General features: G+C 45.9%; 1 protein-coding gene across 1 annotated transcript in view; it reads left to right on the top strand.

Moving 5' to 3' along the window:
* The window catches only part of LOC138514489 (platelet binding protein GspB-like), a 1350980-nt gene that overhangs the window by 1285596 nt on the left and 47261 nt on the right, over positions 1-18123 (top strand). Inside the window, exon 12 of the mRNA XM_069629971.1 lies at positions 1803-1829. Coding sequence (XP_069486072.1) covers positions 1803-1829 — 27 coding nt within the window. The remainder of the gene's footprint in view (positions 1-1802; positions 1830-18123) is intronic.

The raw sequence follows: 18123 nt of genomic DNA, 5'->3' as shown, positions 1-18123 counted from the left end.
ATTTAATATGGATAATTAGTGGATTTCATCATCAGAAGAACAATGGGTTTCATGTTGATGTGATAAGAATAGCAGTCTGCGCTTAAGGAATAATTGGATAGTGTTGCCAATAAATGATGGAGCCAAGGAGGCTATCTAGCCTTTCATATGGGCAGGTGAAGCACTGGTCAGAAGCATCCTTCATTTGTAGCACCAAGTTAATGATTTCTAAAGAAGAATTCTTTGTGAAAGTGGAGAAGGGGGCCATTAAGAGGGTGGCATCAATAGTGGCCAAGTTGGACGCACTGACTTGATCTTTATCTTGTCAACCAAAGAGGAGTACATGTTGATGTCCAAAGCTTGAGATGCATTGGGCACAGTGGTGCTTTTACGGGAGACCTCAACTCTTTATAGAGCGGAAAAACTTCAGAAGACATGTTTGGAAATTGAGCGATTTCATTGTGAAGGAACATCTGTGTTCCACTTGATGGTGATGTAATTACCTCTCAAGTGGTGAAAGCAGTTCAATTTATCTTCTTGTTCCAGGTTTATTTTTTTTAAACACTGTCCTGTTTTTTTTTCTTTGGGGCAGTTGAGAGCTCAGTGTTACATCAGTTTTGTCAGTCAAAGAATTTCTAAGGTTGTTAAGACTTCCTAATGATCAATCTTAAATGACTGCAGAACTGCGGCCATCAGACTCACATAGCAAGGGATTTAAGGGCCTGTAGTAGTGGAACTATTGTGGTGAAACACAGCCCCCAAACCTTGGTGTTGTGGGATTAACATGAGGTCCCTACCCATATAGCCCCGTGGCCACATGTCACATGGCAGGTAGTGAGGCCCTGCCCCATGAGTCACCCCCTAACACACCTGCAGTAAATAAATGGGAACTTCCTCACATGAAACAATGTTTAAAAACATGTATTTACCAAACAAAAAAGGAATCAATAGTTGAAATGATCAACACATTATTTGGACTGTTATACTTATTCTAGCTGAAAGGGGGTCATACAACTGTATATTGAGGATTACTCTAGTTCTTCATTACAAATCTATGGGGCCTACCACAAACGTAAACACCACAATGTGCTAAACTTTACTCATGTCACATACAAGAGGGATGCTTCTAGTTACAAAGATACACTGCTTAACGTATTTACAAATTCTAGAATATGAATAAAGTTTTTGCAAGTACCTTTAACGTTTCTTTTGTGAGGCACTGCCACAGGATCAAAAGGCCAAATTCATTCTCAATGTGAATTAGTAAATGCCAAACACCGCTCCACAAACGCAGAGACATCTGTGGAACGTCAGTGACATTACTTCGGAAAAAAACATTTAATGTTTTTATTTTTGGGGGGCGTCCCCCAACCCTCCCTATCCCGTTTCTTTGACCCCCCCTACCCTGCACCCTCCACACCCATTTTAACCCTCCACCCACCATATACCTAGATGTTTTTTTTTTCGAAGTAATTGCGACGTAGATAAAAAGCCCGTCGTCAAATCAACGTGATACCCACGGGACCATATGCGGCTGTACAGGATCATCTCTACTTTTTCAAGGACTTTGTGACAAAAGCGCCAGGTGCTCTTTCTGCTAAAGTTGAGGACTGTTTATTATAAAGATTTCACTATATGTGTAGGTGGTTAGCTTACACTCAGGGTACCTGGATGCTCCTGGGCTCTTTTTCCCTTAAACACGTCACAAAGACACAATTATGGAATTTGGTGTTTGTTGTTACTATACACAGATGTACATCTTTAGAATGATACAGGTCTGTTTTATCATTTGTACCCACCACAACATCCTTCTTATCCGCCAGGTCTTTCAAGGATGTTCAGACAATCAGGTATGTTAATAGCAAAATCATAAGAACTCTTGAGTGTGTGTTTTGGTTTGCTGTGTGTGTGCCATTTAACAGTGCTAGATATGGGTGATGGTTCGCTCATTGAGTGTTCAAAATTAAGTCGCATTCATGTTTTCAGTGGAATTGAATAGAAATGTTCATCCAAGTAGCTGAAGATATCGCTGTGTAATGTTACCTTAGGGGCTGTCTTAGGGCAGGGAAGACGAAGCCCCCATGCATGTTCATTGCAGTTTCAGCTTTCCTTTTGTTTCATGGTGGCTGCAAGTAGGGACAGATCATGCATTCCTTTGAGGATCATCATAGCACAACCATATTTTTTCTAACCCTTATACAGTGGTCTTATGTCCAATCTTTCATTGTGGTGTGCTTTTTTTTGTCGTATGCTGTGGTTTCAATGACAGTAATTACTTCGAGGTAATTTGCTTTGAAGTAATTACTTTGAAATTACTTCGAATAATATAGGTATTTGTGGGTTAAAGAGTGAAAAAGGGGTGGGGAGGGGTTTGGGGCACGGGTAGTAATGAAGGGAAGTGAGGGCATGGGGGACCCCCCAATTAAAAAAAAAAAAAACTAAGTAAAATTTCGAAGTAATTACTTTGAAGTAAATTACCTGAAAGTAATTAATGTCGACAAAATGACATGGAACCCTTTTTGTTATAATGTTGAAGAAAATGAATGCATACAAATTTAAAGCATGTACAGAAAATATGTTGTGTGTTGTGTTTGATATATTTTCTTTTTTTAGAAAATAAATATAAATCTTAGCAACACATCACTGATTGGCAAAGACCATAGCGCCTCATTACAAATGGGGGGCACTCCAATGTTGGGCAAGCAGCAGTAATTCCCTAAAAAGTTCAGGAAAACCTGGTTCCGCAATAGGTTGTTATCGCACCTCCCGCGGAAATGCCGCCTGCGCTATTACATTACCTTCCACTCTGCCACCACCTGTTCGCAATCTGACCAGGTTATCGCCTTCACTTTAGGTGCCCTTACCTCCCCCTCCTGCTCCTGAGGGGTCTATCCTGGGCTACGTCTGGGGTGGGGAGAGAAAAATGTGTAACCCACTGGTGCAGAAAAGTGACCCTGCAAGACATCAGCCCAGTAGTGGACTTGCAGGAGGTTCCGAAATTCTATGTTCTACTTACCCACCGCTTTTGCCCACCCCCACAATTGCCAACCACCAATCAACCTCTGGGTCGGCAACCAGGTTGAAGTCTCATCCCAAGATTGTGGCCCCCTCTGCCCAACTTTCCAACGTTCCAAATATCTTGGGCAGAAATCTCAGCTGCCCCACATTGGGTGCATATAAGGTGGCCAGTGTAATCTGCACTTCCTTGTGGAATCCCTTTATCCCTAGGAGCCATCCCCCAAACCCTCTCTTGATATGGACCTCTGTCATCCTAAATATGTTTCCTAAAATACCAACCCCCCTTCTTACAATCCCTGTTGGAAGCCCAGAATATCATACCGATATCCTTACCCTTTATTGCAGATTCCGCCCACGGCTCATAGTGGGTCACCTGCGAGAAGAGGATCACACCAATCGCTGCTTCCAAAACATGTTGCTGGTTAGCGATCTCTTGTTTTGGGAGTTTAAGCCCTTTACATTTATCGTGGCTATCTTCACATCACCCATAACCCTTTTTTACCTTTCGCTGATTGCCGTCTCATATCCCAATAGATATCCTAGCTTCTCCTTCCATATGAACCACTGCATCAGATCCCCATCCTTACCCCATCCCCCACCTCCCTCGCCCCCTCTGTTTGCCACCCCCTCCATCCTGCCCCCCCCATACCCCTTATCTGAAACGTCTGACCGAGTGTCCTAAGCATCAACAAGCTAAGAGAAGGGAGCAAGAATTTACCCCATTTGTCACAACCTTTGTTAAGAAGTCTTTGGCCAGTGGGTTTGTTCCAGAAGACCTGAAGCTCTCCATTGTCTTGCCTTTGTTTAAAAAGCCATCTCTAGATGTGGAGATTCTTCAGAACTATCGCCCCATTGCAGGGCTACCCTGGCAAGCTAAAATGCTTGAAAAAGTAATTACCAACCAGTTGCAAGAATTTGTGGAACACAAACTGTTATTGGACAAATATCAGTCTGGTTTTCGGCCAAAATATGGCACTGATACCGCACTCCTGGCTGTCCAGGATGAACTGTTAAAGGCTGCGGATCAAGGGGAACTTTCAATATTGGTGATGTTCGACTTGTCCGCAGCCTTTGACACAGTGAACCATGACATTCTTCTGGAACGACTGAAAGAAGTAGGAAGAGTCTGATTCGGCACTTAGCTTCATGTTCAGGTCTTTTATATAACCGATCGTCAACAGCGAGTGAGGTTGGGGGAGTTCCTGTCGGACCTCATAAAATTAAACTGTGGAGTCCCGCAGAGATCCTCACTATCCTGCTACTGTTTAATTTATACATCCAACCTCTTCTGGAAATTTTGAAGCTGTATGGGTTGAATTTCACTCAGACGCAGATGACACACAGATTTACATTCGAGTTACCAACTTTGAGGAAGCACTTAATCGATTATGCCAGCGCCAGGAAGAATTGAGTGGCTGGATGTCGAAAAACTATTTACAGCTCAATGCTTCAAAGACTGAGGTCATTCTGTTTGGGCCAAGGCATGTGTTGAATACTGCAAAGAACCTACCTATTCCTCTGCTTTTGGGCAAAGATCTTAAGTTCACATCTAAAGTAAAAAATCTGGGGTGCATCTGGCAGTAGGACTTTGGGGTTGAAGCCCAGGTTGGAGCCAAGATTGAAGCGGTGCACTTTGTTCTGAGACTGCTGCGTTAAGTGCTTTCCTACATACCCAAGGAAGATCGGGCGGCTGTGGTGGGAGCCTTAACCAACGCCCACTTAGATTATTAGAATAGTCAATTGTTGGGTATCCCTGCTGAACAGCTTCAGCAACTTCAGAAGGCACAGAACGCAACAGTCAAGTTGATATTTAAGTTGAAGAAAACGGCTCATGTATCTCCATTTCATCGTGAGTTACATTGGCTTTCAATTGAAGATCGCATCAGGTTTAAGACAGCTTATAAAGTCTTCAAGTGTGTAAATGATATTGCTGCTTCATATTTGAGGGAGCTAATCCAGTTATATCACCCAGCAAGGCAGCTTCTCTCTAGTGATTGTCAGCTATTGGCTATTCCTTACCCAGTTTACAAGTCACGGGGCAATAGAAGATTTGCTGTATTTGGCCCAAAGTTGTGGAATTCTCTGCCACTTGAATTGAGGACCATGAGCTGGCTTCTTCAGTTTCGTTGAGCATTGAAGACCTTCCTGTTCAAATAGACATTTGTCCATAGGATGAGGGTCGGTATGACTTGTTATATCTCCTACCTCATGATCGTCATCCCCGCCATTGTACAGTTTATTCTGTTCTGTGCGCGTTACAAATCCAAAAAATCAAAATCAAATCCTAGTCACACCAGCAGAACCACCAGGGATGTGTCCCAGCCTTGGTCCCACTACTCGACCCCCCCCACATCCACCTCACCCTCCCATCTCCCTCAACACCAGAAAACAAACTCTGAATCTTGCAATGAATCAATGCTCCCCCATCCCTCTTCCCACCCTCTCACCCTGCTTTCAACTGAGAAGGGGTATGGCTCCAGGAGTGGGGTACGGGGCCCTTCAGAAAATATAAGGGTCAGCACAGCCCTCTACACCCCCTTCATGTGCTGTCTCTCTCGGGTGGTGGGGTGGTGAGTTTCTGATATTTCCTCGCCCCCTGGATTTTGCGCCTTCCCAGTGCGGACTGCGGATCTCTGAGCTCTCGGCGGGGGTCTGCCCCACAACCACCCTCCTCCTGGCATGGTGCACTCTGTTCAGGGTTATCCTTTCGCCCTCCTCATCCTATTATTTCTTGGATCCTCTGTTCCAGGCCCACGGGGGACTCCTCTTCATTTTCCTTCAACCCAAATAACCGGAGGTCATCCCGCCTCTCCTGGTTATCGATATTGTCCACCTTGAGATGCTGTTCCTCTTCCCTTCATTCCACCTCCAAGAAACGGGCCCCTGTCTGTGCCTCTAGGATCTCCATTGAAGCCTGGTTGGCCTCCATCTCCTCCACTCGCTCCTCCAGGGTGACCACCTTCACAGAGAGAGCCGGCACCTTCACCCCTATATCCGTCTGCATTCCTCAGATCTTCTCCAGTAAGACCTGGATGTTGCTTTTAATTCTGCTGATCTCTGCTGATCAGGGGTGGGGTTCCCTGCTTCCCCTTGGCCTTCCCCATCTCCTCTCTGTCCTAGGAATGATATTGCACAAGGATGCCTCTCCAACTCTTCACTGCTACGGTTCCTCTTCAGTCGGGGGGGCCGCATTCTTATGTATCTGCTCCCGGCTCCTCCATGTCCCGGGCCGTCCAGCGCAGGCTGTCTGCTCCCCCTGTCTCCGGGACACTCTGCAAGTTGTGCGCTGCACACCGCCACCAGAGCTCCTGACCGGTCTAGCACCCACCACTTGTGAGCCGCCAGCCTCCATCTCCCAGGCGGGCTTCCCTGAGGTCTCAGCTGACACTGCTATGTGTCTGCTGCCTCTTGCCCACATGGTCAGACTCAGCCATTGGTTCCGTTTGGCACCGCTTTGGGGAATCCGCTCCCCAGGCACTGTCCAATTCCTTCAAAGGAGGGCTGCCTCCCTGACTGGGGGGCATCTGCACACAGCACCTCCTCCAGATCCGGCACAGCCGAATGGACGTGTGGCCATGGAGCAGCAGCTAAGCACGTCTCCTGCTCTGCAACTTCTCGGCACCTCCGGAGCAGGCCTCGGATGCGTGGGCCACTCTGCTTCTACTTGGGGGATTTCCGCTGCTCAATCGATGGGCCTCTAAACCGGCACTGCTTCCCACGCTTGGGGACCTTCCTTCATGGGGGTACTGAGTGCCAGAACTACATCAAACACCAGAGCAAGGGACAGAGCTCGGCACTCAGGCTGCCATTTTGCCTGCACCCGGTAATTTGTCCTTTTAATTTTCCGATAGGTAGCAACACTAGTTCAGTCTTATGGAGCATTTTTACAGTGTTTTTGTGAGTTTACTTGAAGGGTTCAGTGCAGTTTGTACTAAGGGCCTTTTTAGAGGTTAGAGGACAGCGATTGAAAATTTAGACATGAAATTATGGTTGATATTACATCATCACTGTATCATTTAGAAAAGGTCACAAATCCATAAAATTTAAGGTAATAACATTTCCTCTTTTTAATATTTCCAACGCAGGACAGCAATGACACATGCAGGTTTCAACAGTGCTAGAGCTACTAGCAGTGTTGACATCACTTATTTGTTAGTCTGATTATGGTGGTCAAGATTTTAAATGAACAAGGTAACAGGACTTGCCCTTCAAACCTTTCAGATTCATGATCTTGGGAAATTTGATAAAAATCTAATCCATCACTCTTGGTGGTAACATATGTTGTTTATTGAAATAGTAAGCCAAAATGCTGACTTAAATTCTAAAGTGGATTTTAGCCATCTACAGGCTTTATCTTTGAAGTATGTTTAATAACCTCTTAGAAATTAATTAGTGGTGTTGGTCAATTTTCTCACAGCTGGACATTTGGTATTTACAAAACCACTTTTATAAATGTATCCCCCTTTTTTGTTGTATTCGGTTGCATGCTCTAACATTGCTGCTTATGGTGTGGTACTATTACCGATGAAACACCAATGCTGCTGCATCAGCGTGCAGAAATTGGATCAAAGGAAATGAAACAGGACAACCCTTTCTAGACGTAAAGGCAATGAAGACAAATGAGTGCAGATAACTACTGAGTTTATGGCCCTTAGGAATGTGCATCTGTAATGGATGGGATTACACCACGATAATTCTGAGTCCAAATAACCAGACAAACTCAAAAGCTAGCAAGTCACTGTTGTTTAAAAAAAATTATCTAAAACATGGAGGTTACAATGAACATCAACAGACATACGCTCAGTCTCTCAATGATCTCCACAAAAATACAATTCTTATACTCAATTATGCATCAGGCATCAGAGTGACGTCATACTATGTGGCAATAGTGAAAAACCTATCAAGAGTCGGAATTGGTAAAGGGAAGCATCCACGTATATGATCATATAGGAGCTAGAATTGTTATTGTCCTTTATCAGGTGGACTTATTATGCCTACCTCTTAAAACATGTCATTTCAGAAACATTGGATACACAGTTCCTCATTGGTTTTACAAGCTATGAGCTCCTTCATTATATGAGCGAATACAATTTGTTGGCACGCTTGTGCATTGTCTGGAACATTTGATTAATTTAACAGCATGTAATCCCAGACCCAGGTGCACGGAGATAGGACACAAAGCTACCTCACCACCTAATTAGCCTAGCATCTCTCATCACCCATGCCTTCTGCCATGAAATTGTCTTTGTACTTGGCCTTTCAGAGTATCCTTATCTTTGAGAATGTACAGAGGTGAGGACACTTGCTATCGTGTCTGGGACTCCCAGTTCAAGCTCTATTTGCAATCTTGGCTCACGTGACAAGAGACCACAATCTGGTTCATTTTGCAGTTTTTAAATGCTCTAAATGAATTAAAACTTGGCATCCTGTGTGTTCCTTCTTTCACCTTAACATGAGAAGATTCATCCTCTGCACACTCTTTCCTCTTCAGTGTAGATCGCTCACCTCGATTTCTAGGATGTGGACTTCAGGCCAGGCAACCTTGCCATGCAACTCCATGAGCCTGCTATTCTGCTGCGACACAGCTTTCCATTCTCCCTTCATGGTTTCAGGCTTATTTATTTCATGATACCAATGTCCAGTTTCTGTACAATGGCGGCTCCGCCTGCATTCTATTCGTATCCCTTCAAAATATCCCCACCAAAAATATTTTTGGGGGGATCATTTGTGGGAGCGGTGGTTGCGGGGAGTGTCCCCTGCACATTTTAAAATAATGCAGGGGTGTCCCCCGCCGGGTCCATGGGTCAATATCGCTGCAAAAATATGTTGATATTTTTGTATCGTAATATTTTTGTGGGGATAGTAACACATGGAACCATTTTATTTACTACTCATTGCTAGCCTGTATGATGACTTGATCTACCTTGCATTTCACCGCCTGTACATTTATTGAACTTCTGTTTTCTGCTTCACTTTATGAACGTGTAATCTTCGTTCCGCATTGATAGTATACTTGAATCCTTACTTCGTCATTTGTCCTCTAAGGTCCATACATTGGGCTTCATGACGAGTTCGCCTGTCCGGAAACATAGGTGTAGGTAAACTCACTGGCACCCTTGGTTCTGGATTGGCAAACTCGGAGACGCCTGCCATGGCCGCTGTGCCCAACAAGTGTGACCCTGCTGGGTGCTGTGGCCAGGTTAGACAGACTGTTCACAGAAGCACCGGCACTGTTGCTAATGGTGTGATGCGTCCATGTCCCCACTCCACTAGAGTCAGCAGGACTCTATGGGAATGGGGACTTACAATTTGTCGTCGCCTGACTTCCTGGGCCGTTGGACTTGTAATGATCCGGTGGCACCGGGAAGTCAGGCACTGGTAAAATATTACAGGTGCGGCAGTAGCACCGGCAGGGTTATCCGGACCCGTAATAAGGCCCATTGTCTTTATTGAGTATCTCAAGACGTTGTGCAGACTATTCGATGACATCATCAGTTCATTTGCTTAACTCGTTTTCATATTCCTTTGGGGAGTTCCTCCTGCAGGTTGTCATCACTTCGGGGGTACATTCAATAGGGTTGTCTCAATGGGTATCTTCTTCTAAATACTCACTGCAGTATTGGTACGATAGCTGGTGTCAGGCAAGGCAAAGTCTCATATCTCCAAAGCAGTGGATGTAGGGGGCGGGATTTCCTGCAGATGTATACAGCTGCTCCTCTACACTAGTAAACCATAAGCACGTTGATGCTAGTGATTAAGGGGTGGGGGCGGAAAGGATTCTGATAGTTATTTCATGGGAAATGTCTTTTTCCAATTTGATTTAAAACGTTATTCAAATTAAACAACCTGTAATAGGATGGTATGATAAACACTGCATCCTAAGAAGACTGCAATTAAGCAAAGCAACAAAATCACACAGATAATAAGAGGATTAAGAGGAAATAAACAGTGATTTCAATCCAATGGTCTTACAATTCACACCATTTCTAACAGACTTGCTTTACAAAGTAAATACTATGTAGTTACTTATGGCAAACACTGTACTGGGTTACTGAAAAATCTGAATTGGTGTTGATTGGTAAGAGTGGAAGGATAAACATCTACACAGTCATACCGCTAGAGTGATTTTATTGTTATAGTGCCACCCAACATATTCCAGGTTGTCGGCAGGTTTGAGGCAGTCCTCTGGCAGATTTTATGAAAGTGCTGCATTTTCACTTGGGTCAGAGGAGGCGTTTTCTTTCAGCACTGACTTTGAAAAGTTGATGGAGTTAGCCCTCAGTTCAGTAGTATGCATTTGCCAGTGAAGACATGCCAGGGTAAAAATTGTTTGTAATCCAGAGGCACTGATTGGAAAATTAGGTGGTGAGATGCAGTAGTAGGTTTGAGAAAGGAGCGTGCGGTTGTAAACATAGTTGGGTATGACCCGTGAGAATTAGAGGGTAAGCTATGTATTGCCATAAAAAGCACAGTGGGCATTACGAAGACAGTAGTGCTGTACATTATGTGCCTTCTGGAGGCAAACAGTAATGGTGGATCTAAGGAGGTGATACTGAGTGTAGCTTGTGAAGAAGAAGACTTTAACACAAGATTGGAAAGAGTGGTCTATGGGCCATTCAGCGAGTCGAAAACACCCGTGTTAATAAGAGCCCTTGATGACTAGAATTTAGGATGGGAGCATATTGTGCACATAGTGAGGAATTTGAATCAGGTGGGTGTGAGTTTAAAAAAGCAAACTCCTAGACTGCGGGGGAACGTGTTAGGAGAATGTGATTATCCCTAAATGGGGGATGGTATTGGGTAAAGAGTCTTCTAGGAAGTAAAGTATTTTAGGTTTAGTTGGTTTGGACATCAAGTAGTATAGGACCAGATGAGGTAGTAGAGGAGGTAGGCCATCAGTGACCTGACACTGCATTGATACAATGTGGTAGAGAAAGTAGAAAAGGACTTTTTAATCAACAGCACAGCAATAGGGTTATAATGAAACCCAACGGGAGAAATGACAACAGCTTAGGGTAGTAAGAAGTGGTTTCAAAGACCCTTAGATATTTTCACTGGGAAGGAGGAAAATGCAATATTGACACAGTACAATGAAACCCAGTTAGTTAAATCAGAGAAGAATAAGGAGAACTAGGAGTGTGACATTTCAATGATTCTGATGTAAAAAATGGTAAAAAGAATGATAATCTTATGGACAGTGTTGAATCCAAAAGAAAAGATATGATGAATGAGGGTAGACCAAGGTGGCAAAGTGGCCACGTAATGAGGATAACAACTTGGGTGAGTGCTGTGCATATCGAGTCGCTTTGTGGCATACTGATGACAGGGGGTTATATAGATTGTGTGTGGTGAACTAGCTAGTTAGACATTTGAGGGTAGTCCTTTCCAGGTTCTTGGATACGAAGATGATTACTCAAGACAATAGTTCGGAGAAGTGGTCTTCAGAGAAGTTGCCGGATATGAAGATGCCAACTATTTAAAGCATTCAGGATAGGTTGCAGAGAGAATACATGTGTTGTTGGTTGATGAGGTGACTCCAACTCATGAAACAAATTCCAATAAAAAGGGAAATGCCAGTTGTATACACACCTTGGAGAAAGCAGAAAATGCAGCCAGTCTTTTACTAAACCAGAAGAGCGAACACCAGATTATGACCAAAGATCTCTCGGGGCAAATGGCAATAAAATCTAACATTTCACCGTGCGGGTGTATAAACCCCCTCACCCCCACCCTTAGATCATGTGACTATAGGACAGCAAGAAAGAAGGCTGAGCAATGAGGACTAAGCACCAGCTGACCAACTGGATTAGTGAGAGCAGGTCATGAAACTTCCCACCAACCTGGATGGAAGACTGAGCTGTGGGAATAGGGGAAGAGACTCATCAGAGGGGAGGAAAATGCATAGACCTGGATGAAGTGACACAGGGGTGTTAGCTGCCAAGACATGGCCAAGAGAATTCTGTGAGCAGTAGGTGGTCTGACTTTGGTGTGGCTAGACTCGGGTGATACACTGTACTAGAAGACTCAATGTGTTGGAGGGGTTCTGCGGCCCAAAGGTCACAGTGGGAAATTGACAGAGAATGCAAAAGATAGCTTTGAGTGAGGAGTAAGCAATGGCGGTAACTCTGCTGTGAGAGCCATCAGAGGTCCTTTGAAAGCTTTGGAGGGGAGAGTAATGGGCTGTGAGAAACCACTGGTGTTAGAAACCGGTAGGAGAAACAAAAAAAGATAGAATGAGAAAAAGTACTTGAAGAAGGCCAAGTGGAAAAGAGACTGTGGAGACACAAGTCCACAACATGGCATGACACTGCATGTTGGGAGAAGTAGCCAAAGTACAACGTGCCCCACAGAGACTGCGATAGAATGGGAGCACACAAAATGAATTCTGGGAACTGTAGTCAAAATACCAAAGTATCTAATAAATGTGGCAAGGGAAGGAAAGATCAAACACTGCATTCTGTCAAAGTACTAAAGCATCTATACCACCTTGTTTGAGAGAGGCTTGAAGCTGCATTCTGCGAAATGTAATGAAAGTTCTGAAGTGACCAAAAGAGAGAATCAAAAGACACTGTAAGAGAAAGAGAGCCCTTATGCTGCATTGTCTGAGAATTTGTGAGATAGATGCCACACTGTATTCTCGAGAAAGTACAAAGTCATCCAAACCACAGTTGAGAGAAAGAAAAAGGTCCAATATTGCATTGTGAGAAATGTTGCTGCAGTACCAGTGTGAGCAAAGGACATTTCAAGAGACAGAGAGCCCAGATGCTAAATTCTGGGAAACTTTGTGGAAGCACCAACGTGTCCAGAAAACATTGTAAGAGAAAGAAATCCATGAAAGTGCATACTGGGAAAAGAAGGGAAAGTGCCAATCCCCACAAAAGAACATGTGAGTGGAGAAGAGTCCTTATACTGCATTCTGGGATATGTATCAATTTTAACAAATTACTAAATATACTTTTACGTCCAGAAACACATTCTGACAAAACAATATGAAAGGAACTCTATTCTGAGCAACTTCTAAAAAAGCTTGCAGATAGACACAATAGCAATTTCTGTCAACTTCTTTCACTGTTTCACCATAAGTAATGAAGATTACCCCTGCTATCTGCGCAGGGAGTATTAATTCTATTAAAGACTAGGGGGCGAGCATTATGCTTCATCTTCATTTATTCTACTCTTCAGCAGTTCAACAAACATATATAACTAAAACCATGAAAAGTGTCCTAACAAACTTTTCTCCTTTCCAAAAACTACAAAATCCATGAGCTTCTGTAGTCCATGCTCTCTCCACCCTTCACAACACACTTCCTGTGCTTGGACTCCTCCTCTACTTTTACTCGCTCTTATAGTCTCTTATGGTCTTTAACTGATCCTCGTCAACGGTGCGAAGACTCTCCTGAACTTTAACTCAACCGCCAGAGTACTCTCGGTCTCCTGATATTCTCTGCCATGATGCTGCCTTCAGCTATTCTTTTGATCTTCTCCTATGACAAAACAACAATAGGATACTTTAGGGTGGTGTCTACTTAACGTACTAGCTCATAATACTGCATTGACATATTATACACAGCACAATACTCGGTGGGAATTTAATGCTCGCCTCCTAGTCTTTAATAGAATTAATACTCCCTGCACAGATAGTAGGGGTAATCTTCATTCTATGACAAGACTGGAGGCGAGCATTATGCTTGTTCAAAGCTTACCCAACACCGTACTAGCCAAACTCTCTGCTGGCTTAAAGTAAAACTCTTTAAAAGTTCTATCGCTTGACCAGTCTGCAGCTAGCATTATCTCACACAAAGGCACTCCTGCTCTCGCGGCCGACGAGGCCATTGCCCCTCTCAGAGAATGGACCCCATACGTGTCCACATTCACACCTGCTGCATGCATGACCTCTTTGACCCATCTTGCGATGGTAGCTGCTGCAACTGCTTGATAGGGTTTCCTGCGCGGTATCAATAGCTGAGTAGTACTTGCTGCTCTATACTCCGCAGTCCTAATCTCGTATTCCTTAATGCATCGTGCTACACACCACTTCGAATTGTTCGGGAAATACGGATAATGCACCATAGAGGTCCCTGTCTTAGTCCTTCTGATTATGGAGAATGTGACTCCCTCCGGTCTGAAGGACCGTCTGTTAACATCTAGTGCTCTCACATCTGATACCCTTTTGCAGGAAATTAAGCATAATAGCATAGCTAACTTGCCTGATAATTGCTTAAGCGACAGGTACTTATCTGCCGGCCAACTTGCAAGAAGGCGCAGCACAGCAGCCACGTCCCACGTTGTGCTATACTTGGGCTCCGCTGGCGCCTTAAATCTTGCTCCTCTGATGAGCCTCACTATCGCAGGATTCTCTCCTGCCGGGACGCCCTCTATCGGCATGTGACCCGCAGAAATCGCTGATCTATACACCCCTATTGTACGGAAAGCCTTCCCGCTCTGCAATAGGTTCGCTAGAAAATTCAGAATTTCCACTACAGGTGCTGAAACGGGATGAACACTTCTGTTCCTACACCAGCTTGTCCATTTGGCCCAAGCTGCGTCATAGCTCCTCCTAGTGGAAGGAGCCCAGTATTCAGCGATGAGCTGAGCAGCTTGTGCCGAAATTCCTGGCAGTGCCCACCGTTTCCGGATATCCTGCACGCGACTAGCGGGAGTGTCCCTCCCACTCTCAGAGGATGACACGACCCAGCTGGGTCCGTGAGCAGTCACTCCCCGTCGAGGAGGACTCTGGGTATGTCCGACACCATTTCTATTAAGGTGGGAAACCACACCTGTGCCTTCCATAACGGTGTTACTAATACCAACTCCGCTTTCTCCCTCCGACATTTCGCTAATACTTTGCTCAACATCACGAAGGAGGGAAAAGCGTAGTGCGGACCTCCCGTCCACTCTTGCAGAAACGCATCCGTTCCTTGCGCTCCCGGATCCAGCCTCCAACTGTAGTAGAGGCTCCTCTGCGCATTGAGCCGGGAAGTGAACAGGTCTACCTGCAATGGTCCCCATCTCGTGTTCAGTCTCTGAAATACAGCTGGATCCAGCCTCCAATCGCTGGAATCTGTTAGGTACCGTGAGTTCCAATCTGCTACTACGTTCAGTGTCCCTGGCAGGTACTCTGCTGTCATTGACGTCCCTGATCATAAGCAGAAATGCCACAGGTCCTTCGCAAGCTCTGCGAGCATCCTGGATCTCGTACCACCTAAATGGTTGATGTACCGCACCGCTGATATGTTGTCCATCTTCAGTAGGACACAAGATTTCACTCTTTCTTTCGTAAAGGCTTTGATCGCGAACGACCCTGCTAAAAGCTCCAGACAGTATGTGCAGACGAAGCTCCTCTTCGCTCCACTTGCCTCCGGTCTGTAGAGACCCACATCTGGCTCCCCAGCCTCTCCGGCTGGCGTCCGACTCTATTACTAGATCTGGCTTGTCTCTGAATATGGCTCGCCCGTTCCAAGCATCCATATTCTTTAACCACCATTCTAGCTCTGTAATAGAGTCCTGATCTAGAGGTACCAGTTGGTGGTACTTCAGCCCCTGCTGCAGATGCTTTATCTTCAACCTCTGCAGCACACGGTAGTGCAGGGGGCCAGGAAAAATGGCCTGGATGGAGGCTGCTAGTAGTCCAACTATTCTTGCTAATGCCCTGAGAGAAACTTGCTGCTTCTCCAAGCATGCTCTGATCTCCCTCTTGATGTCCCTCATCTTCCGAGCTGGAATTTCCAAAGTCGCCTTCCTGGTGTCTAGGACAAATCCTAGAAAGTCTAACCTTTGCGCTGGTGTGGTATCTGACTTCTCTGTGTTCACCAGAAATCCTAAGGTGGTCAGAAGGTCCTGCACCCACTTCGTTTGGTATACCAATACCTCCCGATTTTCTGCCAGGAGCAAGAGGTCGTCCAGGTAAATGATCAGCCCGACGCCCTTCTCCCTGATCGCTGCTGCTACCGGCTTAATCAACTTCGTGAAGGCCCAGGATGCAGAGGCTAGCCCGAACGGTCATTGTCTTTAATTGCCAGAATCGATCTCGCCAGCGAAAAGCTAGAAATGGTCTGTACTCCTCGAGAACAGGTACCGTAAGATAGGAGTCTTTCAGATCTAGACGCGTCAGCCAGTCTCCTTCTCTTAGGGAGTCTCTGAGCTGATGGACGCCTTCCATCTTGAAGTGTCGATACACGATCCAGCCGTTCAGCTCTTTGAGATTTATAACCGGGCGTACCTTCTCCTTCCTGTGCACCAGGAACATATTGCTCACACACTTCGGGGATGTCTCGCATTTCTCTATCGCCTGTTTGCCGACAAGCTGCGCTATCTCGCTGTCTAGGCATGCTTGTTCCGCTTGCACTAATTTCTGCCTCTGCGGCCTGTACAGCTGAACCGGGGCCTCTATAAAATCTAGCTGCAGACCTCTGACGGTCTGCAATATCCAGGAATCGCTTGAAAGCTCGCGCCAATTCTCTAAAAACATCCACGTCCTCCACCCTACAGGAGGATACTGAATCGCTCTCACCTGGTGTAAATCCTTGACCTCGTCCCGAACCTCTGGACCTTCGGCCCCTCGGGAACCTCCCTCTGGACGGGAAGAACGTGTCTTGACTTTTGTTCTCCCAGTATTGCGCTCTGGGGTTTTGGGGTCTCCTTCCTCCTTGTTTACGACCGGCTGCGCGACCCCTGCCGCGGCCGGTCCCCCCAAAAACTCTACTGGGGAATATTTTACGAATTGATGCTTGCACCTTCTCTAGTGAAGCGTATGTTCCGACGAATCGGCCCATCTCCTTCCCAAAGGTCTCTCCCAACAGGAGGCCTTGGGCTCCTTCTCCAGCTTCATACAATGACAAGTTGCTCAACTTTGAATCTATTTTGAGTAATAGACCCTTTCTTCTCGCTGACGCGATGGCGCAATTCGCGTTACCGAGAAGGCAGACAGCTCTCTGAGCCCACCCTGCGAGGGCCTCTGGGTCAACCTCTTCTCCAGTGTCCTTCGCCCTCTCTGCGAGGTCCATAATCTTGGCGAGAGGACCTGCCAAATCTAATACCTTTTCCTGGCAGCTTTTCCAGGATCTATCAATTCCCTTACGGGGGTCCTTGCTCGTTTTGGACACGAAGGTCAGCATTTTCGGGTCGAGCTCGGGGGCTTCCGCCACTTTTCCTGGCAGGTCTGGGCGCGGGCACTCCGCCCAAAGACGTTGCCTCACCTCCTTGTCTAGTGTTTTGAGTAGCCTCGCCGCCATATACTGGGTTACTCGGGGGGATGGTTGCCACTCGGTGGACCTCGGATTGCGGATGCTGTCCGGGTCGAACATATCGTCCTGTGCTTCTAGGAGATGCTTCTCCTTTCTCACTCTCTTACCCCCACTGGGTCTAGCCCAGTCTGCCTCCTCAGCCTCTTCTTCCTCTAAGGAGGCCTGATCCTCTACCAGCTCCTCTTCCAAGCCAGGGTCTTCTCTGATGTTGTCATCCCCTGGAGTGGGGGTCGTGAGGTTCGGCACCGCCTGCCTTTGTAGATAAGCTTCTTTACCGCCTCTTCAAATGAGCCCCGGGGGTCGTCAGAGGCTTTCCTCTTGAGGGCTAGCTTACTCCCCTTAGGTCCCTCTTTCAAGGGCTCTGTGGGCGTGCGCCTATCAACTTCGGTGCTATTATCCGGCTGCGAAAGCATAGCTTCCAACGACTCCAGCCTCTTCTGTAGGGGTCTCACCCCTTCCGCCACTGCATCGATAAGAGAGCTACCCAGCACTTGCTTAAAGCTGGCAGCGAGGTCATGGGACTGCTCCTCCTCACTCCACTCAAATTCAGACATTTTCTACTGTGCTGTGTGCCTAAAATACCTGGATCAGGTCTCTCAGCACGCCCACTGCTCTCTTATGATATTAATTTAATTATTATTATTTTTTTTTCTTCTTTTCAGTGGATGCACCTTTAACTTTGCTTAGCCTTCTGGTTCCTGTGAGGGTCCTCGCCCTCACTGCGTCACTCTACTGCTCCTCAGCAGTGTAAGGGTCCACAGACCCGAGTCTATCAATGCCCTTTATATCGAGGGGCTGCTGAATTGCAGGGATGGTGCTTTTGACTAAGCATGACGCACGCGATCACAAGATCGCTTCTCCCTCCTTTTAAAATCAATAATAG

This window comes from Ambystoma mexicanum, chromosome 12, assembly GCF_040938575.1.
Source record: "Ambystoma mexicanum isolate Mex_15411 chromosome 12, UKY_AmexF1_1, whole genome shotgun sequence".
NCBI classification, from domain to species: Eukaryota; Metazoa; Chordata; class Amphibia; order Caudata; family Ambystomatidae; genus Ambystoma; species Ambystoma mexicanum.
The sequence above is the reverse complement of the archived record's forward strand: the minus strand, read 5'-3'. Positions and strand labels throughout refer to the sequence as shown.